General features: G+C 39.2%; 2 protein-coding genes across 2 annotated transcripts; one reads left to right on the forward strand and one right to left on the reverse strand.

Annotated features, from left to right (window-relative positions):
• Nucleotides 1–1012: 1012 nt before the first annotated feature.
• On the forward strand, nucleotides 1013–17822 carry gipc2 (GIPC PDZ domain containing family, member 2). The gene is made up of 6 exons (XM_062992957.1): nucleotides 1013–1487; nucleotides 12470–12655; nucleotides 13104–13284; nucleotides 13750–13862; nucleotides 15086–15167; nucleotides 15913–17822. The coding sequence occupies exons 1-6, from the start codon at nucleotides 1206–1208 to the stop codon at nucleotides 16062–16064; spliced, it is 996 nt and encodes a 331-aa protein (XP_062849027.1). The 5' UTR covers nucleotides 1013–1205; the 3' UTR covers nucleotides 16065–17822.
• Nucleotides 17823–18394: 572 nt separating this feature from the next.
• On the reverse strand, nucleotides 18395–24944 carry txndc12 (thioredoxin domain containing 12 (endoplasmic reticulum)). The gene is made up of 7 exons (XM_062992958.1): nucleotides 24823–24944; nucleotides 24402–24462; nucleotides 21916–21968; nucleotides 21250–21323; nucleotides 21098–21167; nucleotides 19297–19380; nucleotides 18395–19102 (listed from the first exon to the last, which is right to left on the reverse strand). The coding sequence occupies exons 1-7, from the start codon at nucleotides 24923–24925 to the stop codon at nucleotides 19023–19025; spliced, it is 525 nt and encodes a 174-aa protein (XP_062849028.1). The 5' UTR covers nucleotides 24926–24944; the 3' UTR covers nucleotides 18395–19022.
• Nucleotides 24945–26435: the final 1491 nt, after the last annotated feature.

Raw genomic sequence — 26435 nt, forward strand, 5'->3', positions numbered from 1 at the left:
ATAAATTCAATCTTTTAACTTTGTGCCAACTTGTTCACAAAGTGGTATAGTCTGTACAGTCAAACATGGTGGAGGTTCCACAGTGGTGCTTCTGGCACTGCCTTGACTGTGTGCATGTCATCATGAATGCTGCATACTAACAAAGACATTTCAAGCGCAATGTAGGACCCAATGTCAGAAAGCTGGGTCTCCAACAGAGGTCATGGATTTTCCAGCATGAACAGTGGTAGCCTAGTTGGTAGAGCTTTGGGCTATCAACCAGAAGATTGCTGGTTCAAATCCAGGCTCTGCTATGCAGCCACTGTTGGGTCCAGTCTGCTCCAGGGCCGCCGTACGATGGCTGACCCTGCGCTCTGACCCCAGCTTCCAAAACAAGCTGCGAAGAAAGCTGCGAAGAAAGAATTTCATTGTACTGTACACATGAATATGTATATATGACAAATAAAGTATATCTAAATCTAACATCACACCATGATACAATCACCAGGTGTATCAGGTGCAGGAGTGTTGGGATTGTTAAACACCTCTTTGTAACCACAAATATAAGGCCAACACCGTACTGTGATTAATACACGTTGTGCATTAAAAAAAGAAAATAGCTCACAGCGGTAAGAGGGTATGTGTTCTTAATAAAATCCCAACAACACTGCTGCACTAATACCAGAACAGCACACTGCAATGTCATTACCATGTTAGAGTCATTTCGGTGACCAAAAATCATCTGGTCAGTGGGGGTCTTATAGGGGTCCCTTGACAAAATGGGGTGGCAAAGTGTAGAGTGACAGTGATTGCATACCCATAAAGTTCGTCTGTAATAATCAGTGCATGTAGCTACCAAATAGATGTAACTAACAAAGTGCCAGGTGAGGGTATATGAACATGAATACTGTTTACCTGAGTCAGGTAAATGAATGTGACGTAGGCACCCTCTGCGCATGTGCCGTCGGCGCTCTTGAACACTTGCCATTGTTGCGCACTGTGCTGACGGGAGAGTTCATGTGGAAACGAGGAAACGCAAACGCACCTTCTTTTGTTTTTCTTTGCTTTACGTGTTCAGAATTCGGGATTTTCGGGACTGTAAAGACTAACTGAGTATTCGGGGACGGAAAGGAACGGTTAGGAATACAGCAACAGGTAGTTTGTGGTGTTCTAATGCAGTAGACTGGCTGGCTGAGTATCTGGAGCGCTGATTGAGGGAGTGAGCGATGCCTCTGGGACTGCGCAAAAAGAAGAAGTCGAAGGAGAGTTCGAGCCTGGTGGAGAATGAGGTGGTGGCAGGTGGAGGAGGAGGCCAGGCGGGTAAAGGAGCGCCACTGAGCGGGGGAGGAGGTTCAGGACTCGCGCCTCCACCGGCCAGCATGCGACCCCGACTCGTCTTCCACACGCAGCTCGCTCACGGCAGTCCGACCGGCCGGATCGAAGGTTTCTCCAACGTTAAAGAGCTGTACGCTAAAATCTCCGAGGCCTTCAATCTCACCACCACAGAGGTAATAACCTGTTTAACTGGGTCCAGTTCTGCTCAAGTGCTCTCAAGTGCTCTCACAAGCCGACACGATTTCACCTTCACTCTCAGTTCCAGACAACGATCAACTTCAACAAATCATCAGTTTCAGTAAACTATAGATTATAGTATATATGATCAGTTTTATTAAACTATAGATTATAGCATAGATGATCAGTTTTATTAAACTAGATTATAGTATATATGATCAGTTTTATTAAACTATATATTATAGTATATATGATCAGTTTTATTAAACTATAGATTATAGTATATATGATCAGTTTTATTAAACTATATATTATAGTATATATGATCAGTTTTATTAAACTATAGATTATAGTATATATGATCAGTTTTATTAAACTGTAGATTATAGTATATATGATCAGTTTTATTAAACTATAGATTATAAAACAGTCTCAGCTAATTAGTTTCAGCAACTGATCATTTCAACAAACAAGTTCACCTTCACTCTCAGTTCCCCGACAAACGATCAACTTCAACAAATGATCAGTTTTAGTCAATTATATATTATGGCGTATATGATCACTTTCAGTAAACTATAGATTATAGCATATATGATCACTTTCAGTAAACAGTCTCAGCAACTGATCATTTCAAGCAAATGATCAACAAATGAGTTCACCTTCACTCTCAGTTTCCCGAAAACGATTAACTTGAACCAGCGGCGTAACTAGGAGCTCATGGGCCCCAGTGGAAAAAAAAATATATATATATATATATATATATATATTCCATATATATCAGTGTTTACTATATATTTCCTGTTTGGCTTGCCATAATACGTGCAGCCAATGGGGGGGGCAGTGAGGTGAGTGGTTGAGTTCATGTGGTGGAGGGCCCCTCCCTGCTATGGGCCCCAGTGCACCTGCCCCCCCCCCCCCCTAGTTATGCCACTGACTTGAACAAATGATGAGTTTTAGTAAATTATAGTGTATATGATCAGTTCATTTCAATCAAATGGTCTGTTTTAGCAAATGATCAACAAATTAGTTCAGGAAATTATCAACTCCATCAACAAATGATCAGTTTAAGTAATTATAGATTATAGCATATATGATCAGTTTCAGTAAACAATCAGTCTCAGCGAATTAGTTTCAGCAAATAAACAATTTCAGCAACTGATCACTTCAACAAACGGTCGGTTTTAGCAAATGATCAAATGAGTTTATCCATCAAAAACTCAGTCAAATGATCAGTTATATAATAATCACAAAACCATCCGTTTCAGTAAATGTTCAGTTTTTAAAAACTTTTAGAAAGTGTTAGGTCCAATAAACGATCAGTTCGAGCAAATGATTACTTTCAGTAAATGATCAATTTCAACACATGATGATCTAATATAAAAAATTAAAGCAACCTGTACTTAAAGTTCAAAATAAAAATAAGTGTAGGATGTTTTCGGCTTAATTTTTTAAAATTAAATTATTACAATTTTTCTAATTATATATATTTATATTTTTGTATATTTGTAAATTTTGATATTTGATGTCTTCATTTTTGGACTTTAGTCCATAAAATGATGTGGGGGCGTGAAACGAAGCGCAGAATTAGCGCTAATTAGTGAACACATGTATCAGTCTCAGTGCAGCTACAACCACTTGAATTATAGTGACTTGCTGGGAAAGAACATAGACGTTTACTGATAACAAACATTAAAGGCAAAAACTTGAGCTCAACTTTAAAAGGAATGGAAAGTTTATAAACACTAGCTAATAGCTAACTAATAGCATAGCAATTATTTCTCACAGGCGTCATTGAGGAACGTTGTCACCTGCTTTATAATCTGTCATTAAGTACACTACGCCTCTCTTGTGTAATACCACGCCCCTTTTGTGTGAAGCCACGCCCCACACTAGTCGGTCAGTGACAAAATGTGACAAAATTTACAGAGACTAACATTAAGTAAATTTCACTTGTTTGACACACTTTTTACCATGTTTTTTTTTTCGTGAACATTTAACAGGTAACACCTGTTTTGGCCTAACACTTTTCTCTTTGGCCTGTGTAGTCAAAGAGAAAAGAGGAAAAATAGTGCTAAATATGTAATTAATACTTCCTTTAATAGTGCTCTGTGTTGTAGCTGTGAAGACATGTAGGAGTAAAATAATTCAGTCCCTGAAACCTGATAAACAAGTCATTAGGCTGGTTGGGGGAGGGTGCCCAGACACTTTACAAGGCGTAAAGCCACATGACGTGTAACCTGTTAGTCATATTAACAGATAAGGCTTACAAAACAGAGAACGTAAGGATGAGTGAGAAAAATCTAGTAAGAAAAGGACAATTTAGAGTTTGCAAATTAACAACATAGAAAACTTTACACAAATTTTAAACTTGTGTTAAAGCTTGTTTAGGGACACTGGGTGTGTGTGGAAAAGGATCAAAACAGATCATATGTGGAACTCGATTATTTCCCTAAACTGTTCATATGTTAAAATGGTTTGTATAATTAAGTGTAAAGATCAGATGTTTATGGGAAGTGATTGCAGATGAAAACTGTATGTCAAAAGCGTTTGTTTCAAAAACTGATCATAGATTAAAATTGATCGCATGTCAGAACTGATTTGTATTGACAAAACTGAGTGTATTTTTAAACCAGTCCATTTATGGAAACTGATATGCTGAAACTGATCATATACAAAAACTGATTTGATTAAAGTTGGCAAAGTTAAATAGAAGACAGTGTACTTCCTGTGTCAGTTTGGGATTCCTGCAGGTATTCCGCTTTAGTCACATCTCCTAGGACATGCAGAGTTCAGATTGGCTACCGTAATTTGCCCTTTAGTATGAAAAAATAAACAATAGGGTGTATTCTGTTAATTTAGCAGCTTTTAATTCATAGCAGACTTGTTGTGATTTAATGATTGTATCTGACCATCCGGGCAAACTTGCTCTCAGCGTGGGTGATTATCATTATCACATCCTATTCTTGACCTTGGCAAAAAGTCCACTGTTCCATGTACTTTTTACTCATAGACAATTCATTGTACAAATGATGTTAGGATCTTAAGTTGCTTAGAAATGGCTCCCAGAACTGTTTCTCACATGCAAATATCCAGAATTGCATTTATTTTTATAGAACCCTACATACACATCATGGCTAAAAGTATGTGGACGCTCCACAAAGTCACAGAAAAAGAAAACTTGCAGAAATCATTGAAGGAATGTTGTGAGGTTTGTTGGTGTTTAGTGTTTAGTTCTGCCAAGTGCAGGCTGGGTGTATGGCTGCCTCAGGGTTTTCAGAGGAAGTCCCTCATGTCCTGTTCAGTGGAAACAGCCTAGAGAATGATAATAAAACTCACAGCCAGGCCTCCTGAGAGACACTGCCCACACACTTGTATCGATATCAGGCACTGGGTGTACTGAGGGGTTCAAAATGAAATGAGAAATTCGAAACTGACAGAATGAAAACTGTACAGACCGTTATTACAGGTTTCAGTCATGATAAAATGAGGTAGAACCAAGTGTACTTAGACATCTACATTAATTAGCCTTTTGCGGCCTTGTTATTCAGGTGCAGTTTGCAGCTTTCATATAATAAATATCCAGAATTGTATTTATTTTATGGAACCTGCAATACACATTATGGCCAAAAGTGCATGTTCACTTCTCCAAATGACTGAATTTTGGTATTCTAGCCACAACATTTGCTAACAGGTTTAGAAAATCATTTATATAAAGAAATTAATTGGCATGTTGATTGTTGGTCTAACATCAGTGCCTGACATTATAAATGCTCTTTTGACTGAATGGGTAGAATTTTCCACCAACACGCTTGTGGAGGCAGTTATAGCAGCAAACCAGGGGCAAGTGCATATCAGTGCCCTAGGTTTTGATGGTATGAAAGGTGTCCACATACATTTGGCAATGTGTTGTTTAATAATTTGTGGCTGAATTGATGTGAAGGGAAGAAGAGGGTTAGTTTGCACACATTTCCCCTGTCTTTATGGGCTCCTTTGGATATTCTGGTTTCATCCCATCTCTACAAAACATGCACAAGGATTGGCTGCACGAAATTGACCCTAGGTCAGTGGTTTTCATTACTGAGATGTAGATTGGGTCAGTCTGTCCTAGGTGTTAGTGAATAATGATTTTAGGCCTTGCAAAGGATTGACACCCTTTTTAAGGTGGTTTTTTCCCTTGTGCCCAGCGTTTACACACAACACTGAACCCACCATGACCTGACTAGCAACACCATTGTGGTGAAAAGGTGAAGGTCACGATTTCTCCAGTGACACAAAATACTTACTAGGTGAATACACTAAAGAAAAGAATTTAGAAAGTGATTTAGTTAAAAGCATGACTCAAACCTAATAGAGACTACATGGTGAAACTCAACAACAGTAGTTCATACTTACACAGTGGTTTGTGTTCTTCCAAATATATGGCCAATAGTATGTGAACTTTTGGTCATGAGCTTGTGGGACATTCCATTTTAGATGTTAATATGAAGCCTCTATTTGGCTGTAACAGTCTTCACTAATTTGAGAAGACCTTGTAACAGTCTTCACTAATTTGAGAAGACCTTCCACAAGATTTGGAGGAGGCCTGGATAACAGTCAATGTTCTAATTCATCCCAAATCTGACCAATAGGCTTGAAGTCAGGGATTTTCTGTGCACCACATTTGACAAAACACGCCTCTTTCGCCATGATAGCACAGATAAAGACAAAGTTAAAATTGTGTAATGAATAAAATGTAATTGATTTTATACACCCTCTAGCAATGGGTGTAGATGAAACACCTGAACTCAGTAAAAACACAGGGTGTTAACATACAGTACATATGTACGTTTGACTTGAACCCTAGGCAATAATTGTGACAGGCATAGTGAATAGGGTGTGGTATGGTACATGAAGAGCATCTAAAACAGTGGTGGTTTGCGTTGTGGTTGGTAATTTGACTTTACTACACCGGGCAAAGTCTATATAGGCAGGGACTGAAACAACAGGACACACGTCAAGCTTTGTGATTTGCTTAGTGCAAACCGCGAGCTCGTTTGTTTAAACTTTGAATTCTCAATCTTTTGGACTGTGGTAGACATTTTCTGTACTTGACCTTTACCTACAGAATTAAGGACAAACAAAATGGTGGAAAATGGAAGTTATTTTGTGTGTTAACAATTGTAAATAATTAACTAAATTCATTAGGCTAGATAAATTAGCATGAGTGTGTGGAAAGTAGATAATGCTGCAGTAAATGGAAACGAGTATTCAACTAAATTATTTTATTGCATATCATATAAGCAATTACATTTTATACAGATGATGCCTTTCGACTTTGTACTAATTAATATGAAAAAGTATGCATTTATTAACCGTAACAAACGTCTAAGACACCAAAAATTAGTAACATTAGCACAACATTCCAAAATGAGTTGCAAAGTCATTACTGACCATTAAAGCTTCAACACACCTTTGGGTTATTGCTTGGTCAATAAGAGTAGATTCTCCTTTAATGCCCTAGTGTATTTGCTTCATTCATGTTCCCTTGGATCATATGTAATGCCAGTGTACAATTTGCTAGAAAGAAGCCCCATATTATAATGCTTCCACCACCATACTTCACTGTGTGTATAGATGTTCTTTTGGTATGCCTTACTTTCATTCACCAAACATGAGCTAAATTTTGCCAAATAATTTTTAATATTCTTGTGCAAAATTTGGACTTGTATGTTTTGTGCTCCATTTAAGCAAAGGCTTTGCATGGGGTGTAGGAACAGAGAAGATTGATTATTTTTATTGTGTAACTATTATAATTGCTACTTCTAGTTTGTCTGAAAACTCTTGTCAAGTGAATCCTGGCTTCTCTTAACTTTCTTATACTAGTTTGAGTGCATCCTGTAAAATCTTGATGCACTTGCCTGATGATTAGCATTGGCTCTGTAGCATTTTAGTTTACTCTAGGAAGCATTTTCTCCTTCACCATGGTGGCTAATCATTTTGTAAAGTCTTACAGGCTGGAAAACTTATGGGAGCTTCTTTTATAATAAAATAAATATGTGAAAATTAAAAAAACAAAAAACTTTTTGAGCACTTGGGTGGCCCAGCGGTAAAGTACTCTAGCCCAGTACAACTGTGATCTGGGTTCTATAGGCTGGTAGACATGACTGACTAGTGTCTGGAAGGGGGGATTGCTGAATAGTGCCGGTCCTATAAAAATAGGATGGTTAAGTCAGGAAGGGCATTCGGCGTTAATAAATCCACTGTGGCAACCCCTAATATATATTGAATAAATATGGGTTTGGCATATATATATATATATATATATATACAGTATATAAACATTTTAGATACAGTATCTAAATATTTTTACCCATTGGTTTTTTAAAACACATTTTGGTTTATGCTTATAAAGTCATTTATACATTTAAAGTTAGCTTGTGCTTTTGAATTATATTACATTTTAAATATATATTAAATAACTGCTGCCTATTGCTGTATAACACATTAACATGAGGCACCAGTCATTCATTAAAAGGCCTTAAAATACATTAAGTTCAGTAAGGCGAACATGTTAAAATATAAGTCAATGTGATCATGTGCTATGGGCCATTCAGCCCCGAGTTATAACACAAGTTTAAAAAAATAAATCCAGCTAAACACAGGTACTTGTGGACGCTTTCAGAGTAAATTTGACGGTTATTCTACACAAATGCAGATTCGTCTCATATTCTCACTTTATAAGATCTTTATCATTTATTTATTATGAAATGATCATTTCAAAACAATTGTTTCTTTACACTCTGCTTGTTTTGTATTACATTCCATATGCATTTCTTAAATATTCATATTCAAAAATTAAACATACGTGCCATGCCCAAATATGGAGACAAGTTGAAATGATAAACGTAACAGCACCTCCACCCTTGCGTACATTTTCCGGGGCATTATTCATGGACGGTTGTGGACTGCGTTCGCTCTGTTGCTGCAGATGAGTAAAGTGAATTTGTATCAGTCATGACATTTGTAGTGCTGTCTCATTGTATGGTTGCTAATAGCTCAACGCCTTCTTTAAACAGCTACCTGACATTGTTTTGAACAGGAAAGAATGTTGCGGTGTGGCGGTGAGACGAATATCCTTTCACCTGTTTTTCCACCTACTAGGCATTTAGTGAGATGTTATTAACAAGCCAGCCTCCTACTGAATGTAGCACAGGGTGGTAACGATACTTTAAAGTGCTTGCTTTAATGGCTCGTTTCTCACCAGAAAAGTGCAAGGTGGGTGTGGTCAGGATAAGTGTCAGACAGAAATGTTTCAGCTGCAGTTTCAGGTCTTACACTTCGTGGCCAAAAGCATGTAGACACCTGACCTCGAGCTGGTTGGACATCCTGTTTCAAAAACATAGACATCCATTTGAAGTTGGCCAAATCTTTCAGCATTAACAGCCTTCATTCTACTGGAAAGGCTTTAAACAAGATTTTGGAGGTGTCTGAGAGAATCATTACCCTGGGTAATGATTGCTTTTATATTTCTGCTGACGAGCCTTCCTGCTGCTGTAGCTCCACTCACACTGTCATTTTATAGGTGATATATTGATCGAGCTTTCCTGTTTACAGCTATAAGCTATTTAACCTCGGTTAATGTTTGAAGGTTGAACTTGCTTTTGATTTTTTTATTGCTTGATATTTAGTTTAGCTTGATATTTAGACGCTTAAGGCTTGTTTAGCTTTTTACAACCTCAGCTCCCCAAAAAACTGGGGCTGCATAAACAAAAAAACCCTCTTACCCCCAATTTCTCTTTCCAAATTGTAATTCCATCTTGTAACTTCACTGACCGAGAGGAGCAGCAGAGAGCTGAATTGTGTACAAAGAGTCACACTATGCCTTCCACAAGACACCCACTACACGTGCAGGGGCCTTGACCAGGCAGCAGATGTTACACTTGCACAATAGCAATAAACCCCTATTGTCTTTCCTTTCTCTTTTTTGTCTGTTGGATGCATTGCCAGGTCAATAGCACTGCTGAGATTTAACCTTGTGAGCAGAATCTCAGTGGTGGCAACCTGAGTCATTTTGACTCTTTGTTTGTTGTAACACGTGCAGAACGTAGCTTGGTATTGTCTTGGCAAAACTAGCAGGGACGTCCTTGAAAAAGATATCATCAAGATGGAAGCATAGGGTGCTCCAAAATGTGTATGTACCCCTCAGCATCCACTTTGCCTAATTAAGTCTTAACTTGCATTTGTAGATGCAGTGACGGACTGTTTTTACTGACAAGGTTTTTCTGAGCCCATGTGGTTATATTCATTACAGAATGATGTCTGTATATTTTTGACCCAGCAGATTTTGCTTGTTTCCTTTACTGTATGTCACCATATAACTCCAGATGAAGCATCCTCCTCCGCCTCTCCACTTCATCTGAGTCACACTGTTGGTGATGCCGTGTTTGGTTAGCAGGTTTGTGGGCTCTTGATGTAGGTGAGGGTGTGTGAATGACTCAAGCTTTTCCTGCTAGCGCTGCTGCGTCAGAAGTGATGAACATCCCGTCCACTTCAGACGTGGCCGTAAGAGGATGCCTGATGTCAGCTGTAGCCATGGCAACGGCGACGTGGGCGTCTGCAAATCTGCCTACACAAAACACTACAGCCTTGTGTGTGTGTGTGTGTGTGTTTATATATATATACTTTTTTCTTTGTGTGTGCTTGCATGTTTTTGTGTGTGTGTATGGGTGATTTTTTTTTGTGTGTGGTATTTGTATTTTGTGCCTTTGTGTGTTGTTTTGTATACATGTGTGAGTGCATGTTTTTGTTTTTTCTTTGCATGCATATATGTGTGTGTGTGTGTGTGTGTGTGTGTGTGTACGCTGGCAGATTTAACCATGCAAATCTAACAGTGGCTTGTATACTAACACTACTAACCCCCTCCCCAGTGCCCTTGCTCCCTTTTAATCCAGGGCGCTTTATATGTTGTAACCAAGGGCAACGTGTGTGTGTGTCACAGTGATGTACTGCACAAAAACAGGCCAGGTTTTGTCAGCGCCTTCAAAGTTCATTCTGGTTAGCATGTACACTGCATTTTTATAACGCGTCATGTCTGATAATGATGAGAAACGGTGTTTTACAAACGTTATTGGAATCACCTGCTGAAATTGAGCCAGATTAGCCATTGAAACACAGCCAGCTTTGTTCCTGCTATAGTTGTGGTTATGTACTGTATAGACATCTATTTATAGTCCCTTTATGCACGTATGTGAAGCCGTGGCATGAGACTTGGCATGTACGGGGGACCACGCTGCTCTCTCCATATTCTTCCACCGCTCAAGCTGGTGCGTCGACCACACATTAGGAGTCGCTGTCACCGCGGTAAAAGGATTATAACCCGTCCAGCCACGGCCAATTGTAAGCCAGAAAATCACTGTGGCTTAACATACGAAAGCAAGACCACTGACCCAGTTAGACCAAATATTTTACACACCAAACCTAATAAGAACACTGTGTCCTTTGTTCCTGCTAGTTGTGGTTATGTACTAATAGGCTGTAAAAGGCATCTATTTATAGGCAACAAGAGTGTGAGAGGGGGGAAATAAAAGAATGCACTTATACTAATTAATCCACTTATCCACCCAGACTCCTGAAGTCCTATAAAGTCACGAAGATTTAAGCTCAGTAATCTGATTCTATTTTTAACTTCATTCGTGTTACATATTACACGTCTTTGTTTTGTGTTCATATTTAAGTAGTTTTAAAGACTATTAAAATACTTTGTTTGTTAATAACAAGTGGATATGTGTACTGAAAATATGTCTATGGTTTTGGAATAGAATGTCCAACAAGCTCATACTTTTGTCTATATAAATGTATTTGCTGGGACTTTTAGGTTGATGGTTAACCTTCAACTGATGACAGTTACACCGAAACCACACTGGAATGCTATTGAATAGCACATGTCCTCGTAAAACACATAATAAGTGAATAGGACTTGTTAGATTTGGGACAGAGCCTCTTTCTAGCAGTAGATACTAGGAAAATAAGTATATTTGCATGCATAGGAACCTGTTTATAGTTCTTAAAGCTCAACCCATGTTTCACATAAAAACACCTGCTCCATAAATAATAAACTCATAGTATGTCGATACCTGACCCTGAACTTGGTGGACACCTGACCAAAAAGTTGGATTTACTTCCTCTCTCTTCATTTGTGGCATCCATAATATCCTCCTCTTTTTTTGGGAAGGCTTTCCACAGGATTTGCATTTGTGAGGTCTTGTACTGATGTTGGCTCAGAGGGCCAGGCTTACTATGAACATTATAATTCATGCTCAGGTAGTGTAGCAGTCAAATGCACTAGCCCAAAACTAAATGAGCACAAATTCCCACATACACACTCCTAAATTTTGTTAAAGCCTTTCCTGACAACACGAGGCTGTTTTTGCAGGAAACGGGGAGCCAACTCCATTTAAGGAACATGGTTATAGAGTGAGATGTCCAACAAGCTCATGTTTAGGTGTACACATACTTTGTTAACTCCTGATTCTTTTGTTAGTGATTATTAAAAGCTGCTGAGACAGGGGGGGCACCATCCACAGCCAAGCAAGCTTTACACTACTATGGGTTGGTGTGCAGGAAAAAAGCCCATGTGTGTTGCTGCAGGAGCAGGAGATTTTTATAGCTTCTAATTTATTATAGACCCGTGTTTATTGTGGTTCTCAGATTGAACTTGACAATCAGGACAAATTTCCTCTTAGTGCAATGTGAGAGTTTGAATTTTTTTCCAGCCTTGGAGAAGATGCCACAGTTCTATGTACTTTGTAAATGTGCCTTCAGCCTATGTCTGCTTATGTAACAACAGCCGTAGTCAACTATAATTATTAATAAACAATAATAAGGCCATGTTATGATGTTAAATTATGCCATAGAAGCTTCTTCACCACTAAACAGAAGTGTATGTTAACTTTTGATCTCTGCTGCATGTACTAATGTTGTCGAACATGGTTTCTCTTAGATCCTGTTTTGTACCTTGAACACGCATAAAATCGACATGGACAAGTTGCTGGGGGGACAGATAGGACTGGAAGACTTCATCTTCGCTCATGTTAAAGGCATCAAAAAGGAGGTGGAGGTGTTCAAGGCCGAGGACGCACTGGGACTCACCATCACAGACAACGGTGCAGGATACGCCTTTATAAAGGTACGACTTTATGCAACAAGTGTCACATGGCCCCGTGATCAAAAAGCATTTAACAATCATGAACCATGTACAGTAGGCAGGTGCTAGTCTGCATCCCTTCTTGGGCAGCATTAAAGTGCGACAGACAGATGAAATTCTAGATCTTTTTAAGCAATATCAGCTGTTTAAACATCTGTATATTTGTTTTGTGTGTTAGCACAGTATTGTATGATTTCCTTCCACTAAAGAGACAGTGCTTTTTGACCAGAACCTGCTGGACTAGAACTGAGCACCTGTTGATTTAGAGAGAAGTGGGGCAGAAGTGTTTATTGTCATGGTGATAAATGAAGCGTTTAGTTTACAAAGCCATTAATACTTGTAACAAATTAGTGGACTTCATTTAAAAGGGCCATATGCCTTTCCTAATGTATTATTGTGCATGTGTGTGTGTGTGTCTGTGTATGTATAGCGTATAAAGGAGGGCAGCGTGGCGGATGGGGTGAAGGTGATCTGTGTAGGTGACCACATCGAGTGTATCAACGGGAAGTACATTGTTGGGACGAGACACTTTGAGGTGGCCCGAATGCTGAAGGATCTGCCAAAAAATCAGTCCTTCACACTAAAACTGGTCGAGCCAATGAAAGCATTCGGTAAGGTTTAGATTTAGTCTTTTACATTTACTTGGCCAAAAGTATGTGGACACCTGATCAGGAGCTTTTTGGGCGTAACATTCCAAAACTATGAGCTGGATGCTGTAGATGCTGCTGTAGATGCTGCTGTAGCTGTAATGAGAGGGGGGCAACTTCATATGAACTCCTGTACTTTTGTAATAGACTGTCCAACAAGCTTATGGTTAGGTGTCCACATGGGTTTTCACTTAAAATCTCTTAAAGATGCCTCATACCCTAACAAGGTCATCAAACATGCAAAAACAGAATAATGTCATTTTACATCAAACCCGTATTAGTTTGATGACAAACAGCTTATTTTTGTCTCAGTTTGTCCACAAAGCGAAAACCATAGAGCCTGACATCTTAATTATTACTCACCCCCTATACCAGTATGTCATTACACCACTAACATTATAAATCTGACATTTGCTGGTTTGTTTGCAGAGATGCTGGAGCCGAGGTCGAAAGGAGCCAGACCTCAAGGAGAGAATAAGGTCGGTACAGGCAGAGAGACACTGAGACTGCGATCCAAAGGTCCAGCCACCGTTGAGGAAATGGTAAGAAAATACTTATTGAATTTTGTCCTGGTTTAGTCCAGTGTTTGCTCATTAACAAACCCAATTTCAAGAGTTCAGACAGTAGGAGAAATGTAAATATAAACAGACAGTAAAGACTTCAATAAAGTTGAAACGGGCATGTTTAGGGGCATGTTTAGGGGCATGTTCACCTTCTTATTCAACAATGTTCTGTAATCATTTGCAACCTGGGAACACCAATCATAGTAGATGTGAATAAGGATTTCCACTATATGCTCAACAATTTGGGATCTTAGTTGTTGTATATTGTATACTATTGCAGACAGACCAGTCTAACATCTGCACGCTCTTACCACAAAGCCAGGCTGTTGTAACACATGCAGAATGTAGCTTGGCATATGATGTTCCAAAATGCATATGCACCCCTCGGCATTAATGGTGCCTTCACAGGTGTGTAAGTTACCCATGCCATAATGTCGTCCATTAATTCCAAACACAATTTTTTAAAAAAGTTGACCCCTCAGACCACAGCACATCTTTCCACTTTGCGTTAGTCCACCTCAAATAAACTTGAGTCCAGAGGTTTATGGAAATCGGCATCACTTCTAGATGTTGTTTTGGCTTTGCAAACTGTTCTTCGAAGTAATCCAAACCCATGTAATGTAGTTATACTCATTACAAAACCATGTTGGTTTTTAATGCAGTGCTGTCCAATTGATCTAGTAGCCCTGTCTTTTATAAATAGATTTTTATCTGTATTCCTCAAAATCTTTCAATAATGTTATGGACTGTATGGTAAAGTTCCTAGATTCCATGTAATTGTGCATTGAGAAACGCTGTTCTTATACTGTTATAATCTGGTCTTAACTTTCCTCGGTTCAGTGTTTTCTGGATGATTCAGGAAAGCTAATAAAGTAAATATTATATTTTCCTAATGCTTTTTACTTTGACCCATTCTTGCTAGTAAGTGACTGAGCCTTTCATTAACACTTTGTTTATACTCATCATGGAAGCAAAATGGGTGTTTTTTATTACTCCACAAACTTTCCAGTCTTATACTGCCTCTTTTTTTGGATTGAGTTAAAGGTATCAAGCTCTTCTTTGTGTTGTTTTCAAACAGATTATCGTAAAATACAGTTCAGAAATAACTGCTGTCTCAACATTTTGGACTCACTAATTATAAATAATATTATTATAAATAATATAAATAAATGATCCTCACCCTTCACCCTTTTCTTTCACAGCCCTCAGAGTTTGAAGAGAAGGCGGTGAAGAAAGTCGACGACCTTCTAGAGAGTTACATGGGCATCCGGGACACAGAATTAGGTGACTTAATCCTAGTTTATTTTACCTTATGTTCTGATCTGATCATCTGTTTATTTATCTAGGGTGGCACAGCACTAGCTAGTTTATTTTACACCAACCTTTATGTTCATCTGATCATCAGTCTATTTATCTAGGTGGCACAGCACTGGGAGGCCACTGTTAGTGCCAGCTTTGCCAGATGTACTCACTGGACAGCAAGACATGGGTATTAAAGCCATAAAGGCAGAGTGGGACTGATCATTTGGATGTATCCAATTTTCATATGCACTCGGCAATCCCTGCCACTTGCAAATCACCCTTAATGGCCATCGCCCGCTATGACATGTGTGAGGAAGAAACTAACCTCTTGGCATTCGTTTACCATTTGTGCTGGTGTTGGTTTGTTCAAAATCTGCTGGGTTAAAAATATACATGCAGTAATCTAGATTATCCATCTGATAGTGCATCATGGCCTCCTAATTACAACTGGTGACATCTTTGAGCCCAGCAGGAACTACAAGGAACAGCCTGGAAGAAAACCTAAACTGCCACCTTTTGGTGTTCAGCTGGTCAGATGTAATCGGAGAACCACCGAAGCACAGTTTATAAATGCAATGGGTGTGGCTGAAACACCAGAACTTGATCATTTTAAGTGGTGTCCACATACTTTTGACCATACAGTGTAGGTTTATGACAGAGGAGTCTAGTGTGTACATTCTTGGTTTCTTTTTGGCATTGACCGTATGTTTTGATCTCTCTCCCGCAGCGGCTACAATGGTGGAGGTCGGTCGGGACAAGACTAACCCAGACGAGTTTGCCATGGCACTGGACGAGGCCCTCGGAGACTTCGCCTTCCCCGACGAATTTGTGTTCGACGTCTGGGGGGCCATCGGAGATGCCAAGCAGGGACGCGTTTAATACACTCCCACACATTCCTATACACACACACACACACACACACACACACTCAGTGAACCAAATCAGGTAGCTCAAGAAATTTTGGGATACTGTTTAAAAAAAAAAACCAGCACATTGTAGGTAGAAAGGAGTGCTGGATCTGATCACTGTGATCCCCCACCACACTACGCCTCACTCAAAGTGTACTTATACACCTGTAAAGCACTACTCACAACTTTTTAATTGTTAATATTAACATTTAGTCCACTGTCCAACGCCTGCTGCACGCACACTACATGACCTTCGAAAACTTGACCACTCACACTAAAAGACTCTAATAGGACACTTAACACCACACCATTGATTACCAGTCGAGTCTGGTGCTGTGAGGCTCCCATTCATCCTGCTTCGTCATGGCGTGGCCCACTTTCTGAGCATTGTCCTTTAAAATAGTAACATTCTGATCGGTGGATTACCTGATTAGCATACTGTTTCACAGATAGTATTGTTTTTAGACACAGCAGCTATTTAAAACTATGAGCTTTTCCATACTGTTGCCACAAAGTGAGGTCTAAGACTTGACATGTTTGATGTGCAGGAACTTGATGCTGTTTTGACTGTACAGTCATATGTTTCCTCAGCAACACTCCAAAATCTTGTGAAAAGCCTTCCCAGAAAAATGGGGGCTGTTACAGCTGCAAAAATGACTTTGAAACGGGATGTCCAATATGCTCACAGTCAGGTGTCCACATACTTTTGGTTAAAAAGTACATAATACTGAGCTCACACTATGACCGAAGAGCAATCAGTTCAACATGAGGGACCTGATGGGGATTAATGAGTGGAAAGTTTGGCCCAAGAATGTGGTGTGCACTAGGCAAAACTAGCCAACATGTTTAACCAAGCACCATTTATGTAAAACAGAAATGAGATGGTACCACAAAGTAACATTTTAAAATATTAGATTTTTTTTTATTTGCCAATGTTGTACGTCAGATGTGCCTAATTTAAATATGGCTAATTTACTAATGTTTGTATAAAAGGTTTTTTCTTTTATCAAACAAATTTTTTTTTTCAATATTATTTAGTCATGTGACCAGTCATAGTCCAAAATCCATAGTCCACAGACAATGACTCGATTACTCGAAGGTTTTTGCAGAACTGATGAAATTATTGTGCTTTGTAGGCATGTGCTGATAATTAATCTTTATTAGGAACATCATAATAATTACTACTGCGCTGTAGTATCCGACTGGTACATGAACAATGAGGTGTTCCTAATAAAGTGACCAGTGAGTGCATTTAAAATCTCATTCTAATCATCTGCATTTTTATTGTGGTCCGTTTCAGACAAGGCTGCCTAGGTGGGCAGTTGGCAGTATGTTTACACATAATATTGCTAAAAGTAATACCTGCACATGCCTAGTGAATACATCATCAAAAAAAACATTTTATATGAATAACCAACAGGAAAAAAATATTCACATTATTGGCTGACCTTGATTATATTTTCTTTTATTATCCGATGAAGGATTACACGCATTTTAAATTCATAGAAATAGTTAATCATATGGACTGCCTTAAATTCATGTTGTGATTGTTTTATTTTATATATATGGCTTGAAAAGATGTGATGGTAAACTGTAGACAAGGGTGATATAGGATTCATTTATATAGAGATTTTTTGTACTAAATACATAAATCTTCAGAAATTTTTGTTTTATAGTCGGCTAGATATTTGCGATCTTTTAATTTATTCAATAAAATTTACATTTGAAACTGGACTCACTTATGTTTGTAATTCAGTCATTTTTAATTCACTATCCCAATCACGCTTCTTTACACAAGCCAGCGTTGGATTCCCAGAGCCGAACTGAATAAAGGGGGTCACACTATGGTCTAGGCGTTCCTTCAGTACTCGTGTAAGCGTCCTGACTTGAAAGCAGAAGTCGCTGTTGCAGCAGCAATGATGAGAAACTGTATGCATCATAGACACCTAAACCAGGGAGCTCAAACTCTGATCACATGCATAAATAATGAGTCGTGGTTCGTGATGGGATATTTTCATCTTCTTGTCCATCAAAAGAAATTCCAGGTTTCAAAATATTTTCATTCTTGGGTTTATTAAATCTCCTTTGAATAATAATAAGAAGTGTTTGCACCATAGGGTGCGTCTGACCCTGAATAATTGCCTTACAACTGTTGGTCATTATACAGGCATTCAAAGGCATTTTTTTTTCTCAAAATGTCTAGTCACACCATTATGGCTCCACCTACACCAATAACACTGGGTTGTAGTGTGGGTTGAAGGCACTGGTTATTTCAAAATAAAAGTTTAGAAACAGCAGTAGTAGTTGTATAACTTATCAGGTACCAACTTTATTTATACACTTGGCTGCATACATACATTAAAAATACAGTATTGCAAATGCACACACATCCCACTTCCCATTTATATTTTCACAATAAAAACCTCACGCTTTATAAAATTAGAGGCAAATTCACAGCTGACTAGATTACACAAATTGGCAGGATAATAGAAATACAGGTTAGGACTTTTAAGATGAGAAATATAAAATCATCAAGGTTCATTTCTGGAGTGATTGAATATAAGGCTGTTTGTTAATGGGCTGATGTTTTGCAGCCTGGAAGCACGTGATAACTTTTCCCAATGTGGAGTCTGTATAACATGTAGGAGGGGTCATAAGAGATGTATTGCTCTGTGTTAAACATAACTAAAAAAAATAAACAAAAAGAAAAAAACAGAGCAAATCCTGCAGCACCTTAGACTAATGGACGGCAAACTTAGGTTCATATTGTGCCAGTTTAAAACCTAAAAAGTGGATTTATGAGCAGCATGGATTGGTTATAAGGTTCTACGTCTTCCACGAGCGCTAAAACGAAGAGTTACGGTCTGGGCTGAACCCTGGAGTGGCTTGGCAGAAAAATGTAGTGTACCAGCTTAGCTGCCATGATGCTTCACAGTTCATCGTCTATGTGCGCCTTCCTGAAAGCATCACCAGTCAACTTCTCCTGAGCCTCCTTCATACTGGCCAACACTGGGAACAGAAGACGAAGAGAACGGTGATTAGAATCTGGTATTAGATATCAGAGACTGTACTGATAGCACTTAAATGACGGTTTGCAATGGATTTAGAAATGTTGGATGGTTTGCAAAAGGAAAACACAAATCAAATGAATGTTTTGAAAGCAGAACTTGAGCATCCTCTCTCAGAATGAGTTTCACCCTCACCTTGATCAGCGTTGCTGTAGAAGAAATTGTAGTTTGGGTTTCCCTTCTTGTTCGTGATCTCAGGATGGACTTTACCAGTGGGATCTACGGGGGAAAACAAACACAGCGTTACATTCATGTTCACATTTTCAGCCTTTATTGTTATTATGCACCAAAAGCTAAGTCACATAAACCCAGTTCCAAAAAAGTTGGGACACAGAGGCATATAAACCCTGAATGAAGTCATTACTGAGCATTCTATTTGATTAAAAAAAAAACAAAAAAACACACAAATAAATGTTTTACCACATCAATTTTTATTAATACATCTTTATTGATATAAATAAGGACCATGTAAAATGTGAAAAATAAAAAATATAACCTTACGAACAACTGTCAGTAAAAACAACATAAATGGAACAGTGGTCTCTTTGCCAAGGTCAGGGGGAAACCCAAAGTGTCATACTGTGCTGCAAGAACATTTGTCCACAGGGTCTAAAGTAAGCCAACCATCAAAAAACAGGTCAAGATATTGACGCTGCTGTAACACAGGTGGCTTTGATCACAGTCAAGCAAGCTTTTTTTTGTCATGCCAAAATAACTGCTGAGCTCCAGTCGAGCTTTAAGATGCTGATTTTAGAGCAGAGGCTTCATTGTTGCACGGATTTAGACTTTTAGCAGTGCCCAGACTCAAGCAAAGCACTTGTCCGAGTTAATATAACGCAGTAACACCTGCAGAATGGTGTAAATGCAAATGGTAATGCAAAGGACTTCGTCTGGAAAGCAAGTATTTAAAATTTGACACTATGCGCTGTATGCTTGCACATCACCACTAACTACACAGTATGTGCTTTTCAGCAGAGAAGTTGATGTACTTAGTATTCTGCCGGTCTCAAACAGAAATTATGTGGTTTTCCTGTCTGACCTGCCCTTCCTCAGACACAGCCTTTTGTGCCTGTTGAACATCCAGTCAGGCTGAGGATTGCCTAGACCAAGGGTCAGCTACCCGCGGCTCAGTCATCCTTATACTGCGGCTCCGCGTGGCTTGGGAAAATAAATTATAAGTATTTAATTGAAGTGTATTTTATTTGTGTTAGTTCTTTTTTTAAATTGTAGTTCTAAATTGGAAGATTATTGTGATCTTAAATAAAAAACAAACACCGCTCACGCCTCACAGACGGCAGCTTACAGTCCTGCGTGAAGTTGAAAGTGACTTCGTACAGCCCCGTTTTGCAGACGCTGTGCGCAGAGGTTCAGGAGCAGAAGTCCCATTAACCAGGTAAAATAAATATTTATGCAGATATTTTGCAAATATTTATTTTTCATTGTTTAGTGGCATAGTGTTTTTTTTCCAATTTATTTTTTCAATTCAGGTCAAGGCTCCGCTACATGCTCCGAAAGCCCAAAGGTGATATAAGGATCACGGCTCACGGCATTTTTTGTTCGCTACATGGATAATTAAAGTTCAGCTTTTTCATTCATTTGAAAGAGACCTTCAAGTTCAAAATGTGTTCATTACATAAATAAAATTTAATTTTCTCTGTAGCACTTCATGGATTTCATAAGCAACACACTATAGTTGTTTATACAAAAGCGTAAAGGTAAAAAAACAATATATAGTGTTATCTTCATTTTAGATGTCAAAAAGTATTTGCGGCTCCCAGCGTTTTCTTTCCCGTGGAAACCGGGTCCAAATGGCTCTTTGGGTGTTAAAGGTTGCCGACCCCTGGCCTAGACTATTGGACTGGCATACCACCCACGTGTCCACTGTAAACTGTATCTCAAAGTGAGAGCATTTCAAATGCAGAAAGTAGCGTCTTACCCAGGAAAAGTATTCTGGGAATGTAGCTCCCATCTGGACTGAAAGCCTCGTCTTTTGGTTCCTCTTCATCCTTTGGACAGAACAAAAGATTTAGAACATCTCTCAGACAAGGATACATAAAATAAGAGATAAAACAATAAAATTGACCTTACCTGCAAGTTAACCATGATGAAGTTGTGAGCAAGCTCAGAGATCTCCTTGGATTCGGCAAACTTGGGTTTCAGCGCTTCATGAACAGAAAGAAAATCAGAATTATACACAATTATACATTAAGAGCACACAGGGTCACATGGTGGCTAGAACCCAGAAGGGTACCTACTGGCAGAGCAGGAAGGTAGTAAGCATGGTCAGTGGTATTTAAACAACCAACCTTTGTGCCAGTCTCTTCTCTTTCTGCACTTATGCAAGTAATGATTTAACCCATTTTGTAAGCCACTCAGTGAAATGTCATGCAAAATCAGAGTTTGAATCTCATCTCTGCCATCCACTGGCCAGGCGATTACACAGAAATGATTGGCTATGCTGGCTAGTCAGAGCATCTGCACGAGGGGTGGTTGCCATCAGAGGCATATTAAAGTCGCCCATTCAAATAATAAATTAAGTTGGCTTTGTTAAAATGACCTCAACACTACTGAAAACCCTTGGAGACAAATTAGATTGCGGTCATCTACTACTTGTGCTAGGAATTGACCAGACTTTATAGGTCGGTATTGTGACAGCAATAAGGAGGGCTAGTGTATAATGCCACTGCAGCACCCAAGCTCCCTTAATACTGCGTTTTATCATTTGGCACCTTTGATAGGAAAGAAAGGACATACTTTTGCAGGCACCACACCAGGTCTTATGGATGATGACCATTAGAGGAAGTCCACTGCACAGAATTAGAAATAGAAGATTAGCCACTACATATGATGCTGGAGGGGAAAGGATGGGAGATAAAATGCAATTTGAAAATGGGGTGACATGCAAAGCTTCACAGCTGTAAACATTAGTACGGAGCCCCTAAGGTGACATCCCCTAAAAAAAAAAAAAATGCGTGGCCACGCCTTATTAACTCATGGGAACGAGATAGTTAAGTCGTGGCCACCACTTAATAAGGAGTGGGAATGAGATCGTGGCCACGACTTAAAAAGATTGAAACAGTTGAATATGATGTGATCATCTGTTACACCCAGGAGGGAGACTGCATATTACATCAAGGCTCCAAAACAAACAATCTACGGCTCCCTAGAAAATGTAGAGTGAAATGATTTCTTTTTATTTCCATCTTGGAATGAATTATGCTGATATTTTGGAGTCTCTTGCAGTGAGCCATGTGCATGAATTCCCCTACAGCATATATCCGATTCTGTATGATTTGTGTAAGCTGTGAAAATAAAAGGATCTTGTTACCACGCCTTATTAAGTGGTGGCCACGACTTAACTATCCCGTTCCCACGCCTTATTAAGTGGTGGCCACGACTTAACTATCCCGTTCCCACGCCTTATTAAGTGGTGGCCACGACTTAACTATCCCGTTCCCACACTTTACTAAGTGGTGGCCACAACTTAACTATCCCGTTCCCACACTTTACTAAGTGGTGGCCACGACTTAACTATCCCGTTCCCACACTTTACTAAGTGGTGGCCACGACTTAACTATCTCGTTCCTATACTTTACTAAGTGGTGGCCACGACTTAACTATCCCGTTCCCACACTTTACTAAGTGGTGGCCACAACTTAACTATCCCGTTCCCACACTTTACTAAGTGGTGGCCACAACTTAACTATCCCGTTCCCACACTTTACTAAGTGGTGGCCACAACTTAACTATCCCGTTCCCACACTTTACTAAGTGGTGGCCACGACTTAACTATCTCGTTCCTATACTTTACTAAGTGGTGGCCACGACTTAACTATCCCGTTCCCACGTCTTATTAAGTGGTGGCCACGACTTAACTATCCCGTTCCTATACTTTACTAAGTGGTGGCCACGACTTAACTATCTCGTTCCTATACTTTACTAAGTGGTGGCCACGACTTAACTATCTCGTTCCTATACTTTACTAAGTGGTGGCCACGACTTAACTATCTCGTTCCTATACTTTACTAAGTGGTGGCCACAACTTAACTATCCCGTTCCCACACTTTACTAAGTGGTGGCCACAACTTAACTATCCCGTTCCCACACTTTACTAAGTGGTGGCCACGACTTAACTATCTCGTTCCTATACTTTACTAAGTGGTGGCCACGACTTAACTATCCCGTTCCCACGTCTTATTAAGTGGTGGCCACGACTTAACTATCCCGTTCCCACACTTTACTAAGTGGTGGCCACGACTTAACTATCTCGTTCCTATACTTTACTAAGTGGTGGCCACGACTTAACTATCTCGTTCCTATACTTTACTAAGTGGTGGCCACAACTTAACTATCCCATTCCCACACTTTACTAAGTGGTGGCCACGACTTAACTATCTCGTTCCTATACTTTACTAAGTGGTGGCCACGACTTAACTATCTCGTTCCTATACTTTACTAAGTGGTGGCCACGACTTAACTATCCCGTTCCCACGTCTTATTAAGTGGTGGCCACGACTTAACTATCCCGTTCCTATACTTTACTAAGTGGTGGCCACGACTTAACTATCCCGTTCCCACGCCTTATTAAGTGGTGGCCACGACTTAACTATCCCGTTCCCATGCCTTATTAAGTGGTGGCCACGACTTAACTATCTCGTTCCTATACTTTACTAAGTGGTGGCCACGACTTAACTATCCCGTTCCCACACTTTACTAAGTGGTGGCCACGACTTAACTATCCCGTTCCTATACTTTACTAAGTGGTGGCCACGACTTAACTATCCCGTTCCTATACTTTATTAAGTGGTGGCCACGACTTAACTATCCCGTTCCCACACTTTACTAAGTGGTGGCCACGACTTAACTATCCCGTTCCCACACTTTACTAAGTGGTGGCCACGATTTAACTATCTCGTTCCTATACTTTACTAAGTGGTGGCCACGACTTAACTATCCCGTTCCCACGCCTTATTAAGTGGCGGCCACAACTTAACTATCTCGTTCCCACGACTTAACTATCTCATTCCCACGCCTTATTAAGTGGTGGCCACGACTTAACTATCCCGTTCCCACGAGTTAATAAGGCGTGGCGTGGGGTGGTCACCTTAGGGGCTCCGTACATTAGAGACCAAACAGCATGTCTAATTATCATAATCTAGGGTGAGGAGACATTTCTATGAGAAATAATCATTCTGTTTTCCATCAAGTCATTCCTTAACAAGAATAGTAATGGTGTGCACCTTGCTTCAGCCTCTTTCTTCCCATCCTCCAGGCTTCTCCAGTGGATGTGGTCACCAAATCCTAAAAATATATATTAAAAATAAATAAATAAATAAATAGAATTCGCACAATATTTAGTGTATAAAACAAAATGAATGACATTAATGTATGTGAAGTAGTTATGCACACTAGCTAGTACTGTAGAATGGGGATTGGAACACAACCTTTAGCTAACTAGGAATTGTGTAGGTGAGATAGAGGAAAAAGAAAAGCGTTTATCTAAATAGTATTTAATATGTATTACTGAGCAGTTAACGTCATATTTATGGATAAGCTATGCTAGCTACTTCTATCCTGTGAAGGAACTTCTACACTCGGACTGACCTGCTCTAGCTATCGATATTCTTTAAAAAATAATAAAATTATAGCTTCATACATTACCATTTCCAGTCACCTCAGCAGAAACCTCTCCTAAATGCAAAATGATTAAAAATGACGCAAACGAAAGCAAGCCGACATTGATATAAAAGGACTGCATTTTCATTCATTCGTTAGCATTAAATGCTAGCTGTAAAATGAGCGTTGGCTTTTAACTGAAAAAGTGTCGTTTGAAAATGAGTCGGTTTTAAGGAACCGATTTAAGGAACCGACTCATAGGTTAGACTTGTGAGTTGGGATGATTTGCTTAAAGGACATTATCTTATAAAACTAGAATTTGTCAAAATGCCAAGTTTAATAGGCAAAGGGGTTTCTTTGTTGAAAGTCATTGGTCCCCCAGTAAGCTGTTTTAATTATTTATTTATTTATTTATTAGGATTTTAACATCATGCTTTACACACTCTGGTTACATTAATGGCAGAACAGGTAGTTACTGGTTACACAAGATTCATCAGTTCAAGTTTTTAATGTCAAACACAGTCATGAATAATTTTGCATGTCTAATTCACCTCACTTGCACGTCTTTGGACTGTGGGAGGAAACCGGAGCTCCCGGAGGAAACTCACTGCCTACCGAGCCACCATGAGTATATATGTGTATATATGTGTATGTATTTGCATGTGTGTATTTGCATGTATATGGGTATATATATGTGTATGTATGTATATGGCTATATTGGCCTCATTGTGCAATATTGTCGCATCTCACTTTACTATTTAATAATTTAATTACAATTCAATCTTTACAGTTATCCATTTTATGTTAATTACAAGAAATACTTAGTTCTTGTTTTTCTGTTCGCTTTTGTTTTGTACTGTTAATTATTTGTTGTATTATGCTACTGGGGCTTTAATTTCCTTCGGGATTAATAAAGTATCTATCCATCCATCCATCCATCCATCCATCTATGCTGCCCTCTAGTAGGCTGTTGTTTTAAAACAAACCTCAAAACCATCCAGGAATGGATGAGTAGAAAACATCAGACCATTTTCAATTAGACCTGGTCTGAATGTTATTTAAAAATCTGTAGAAGACTGGAATCCTACATTTGTGAGAAGGTACCTTAAAACCTAAAACACCTTGAATAGTTAGTTTAAAAGGAACATGCCAAACTACTAGTTTTGAAGTGTAGAAATTGTGTTTACAGTGCGTATGTACCCAAGTAAATGACTTAGTTCCAGGTCCAATAATTCACATCTTAAATTTACAATGCTACTGTTTGGAGAGTCGTTTTGTTGCTGAAAGATTCGACTCTTATTAGTGAGCTGAGTCATTTGATATGACTCAGTGAACAGAGCCAGATAATGTCCATCAGTGCGGCGCTTGCAGGGCGGATATTCTGCCGGAGATCCGGTTGCTTGACACTCCCAAATAGCAAAATATAGTAATATTAAGTCCACTAGATAGGGTGTGATCCCTGCTGTACATAGGGCACATGTGTAGGCTACAAGGGGGTGTTTGGGAAATATGGTGCCAAACCTTAGTCCGGGATATAGTTAGCATATTATTTCCTTTTCTCCGTGCTTAAAGTGATAACATTTGATTTTAGTCTCCAAAGAACAACACACAAGACGTTCGTAACTGCAGCATGTTTAATTTAGACTATAATTCTAAAC

The sequence above is a fragment of the Trichomycterus rosablanca genome, chromosome 4, assembly GCF_030014385.1.
Source record: "Trichomycterus rosablanca isolate fTriRos1 chromosome 4, fTriRos1.hap1, whole genome shotgun sequence".
In the NCBI taxonomy this organism is placed as follows: domain Eukaryota; kingdom Metazoa; phylum Chordata; class Actinopteri; order Siluriformes; family Trichomycteridae; genus Trichomycterus; species Trichomycterus rosablanca.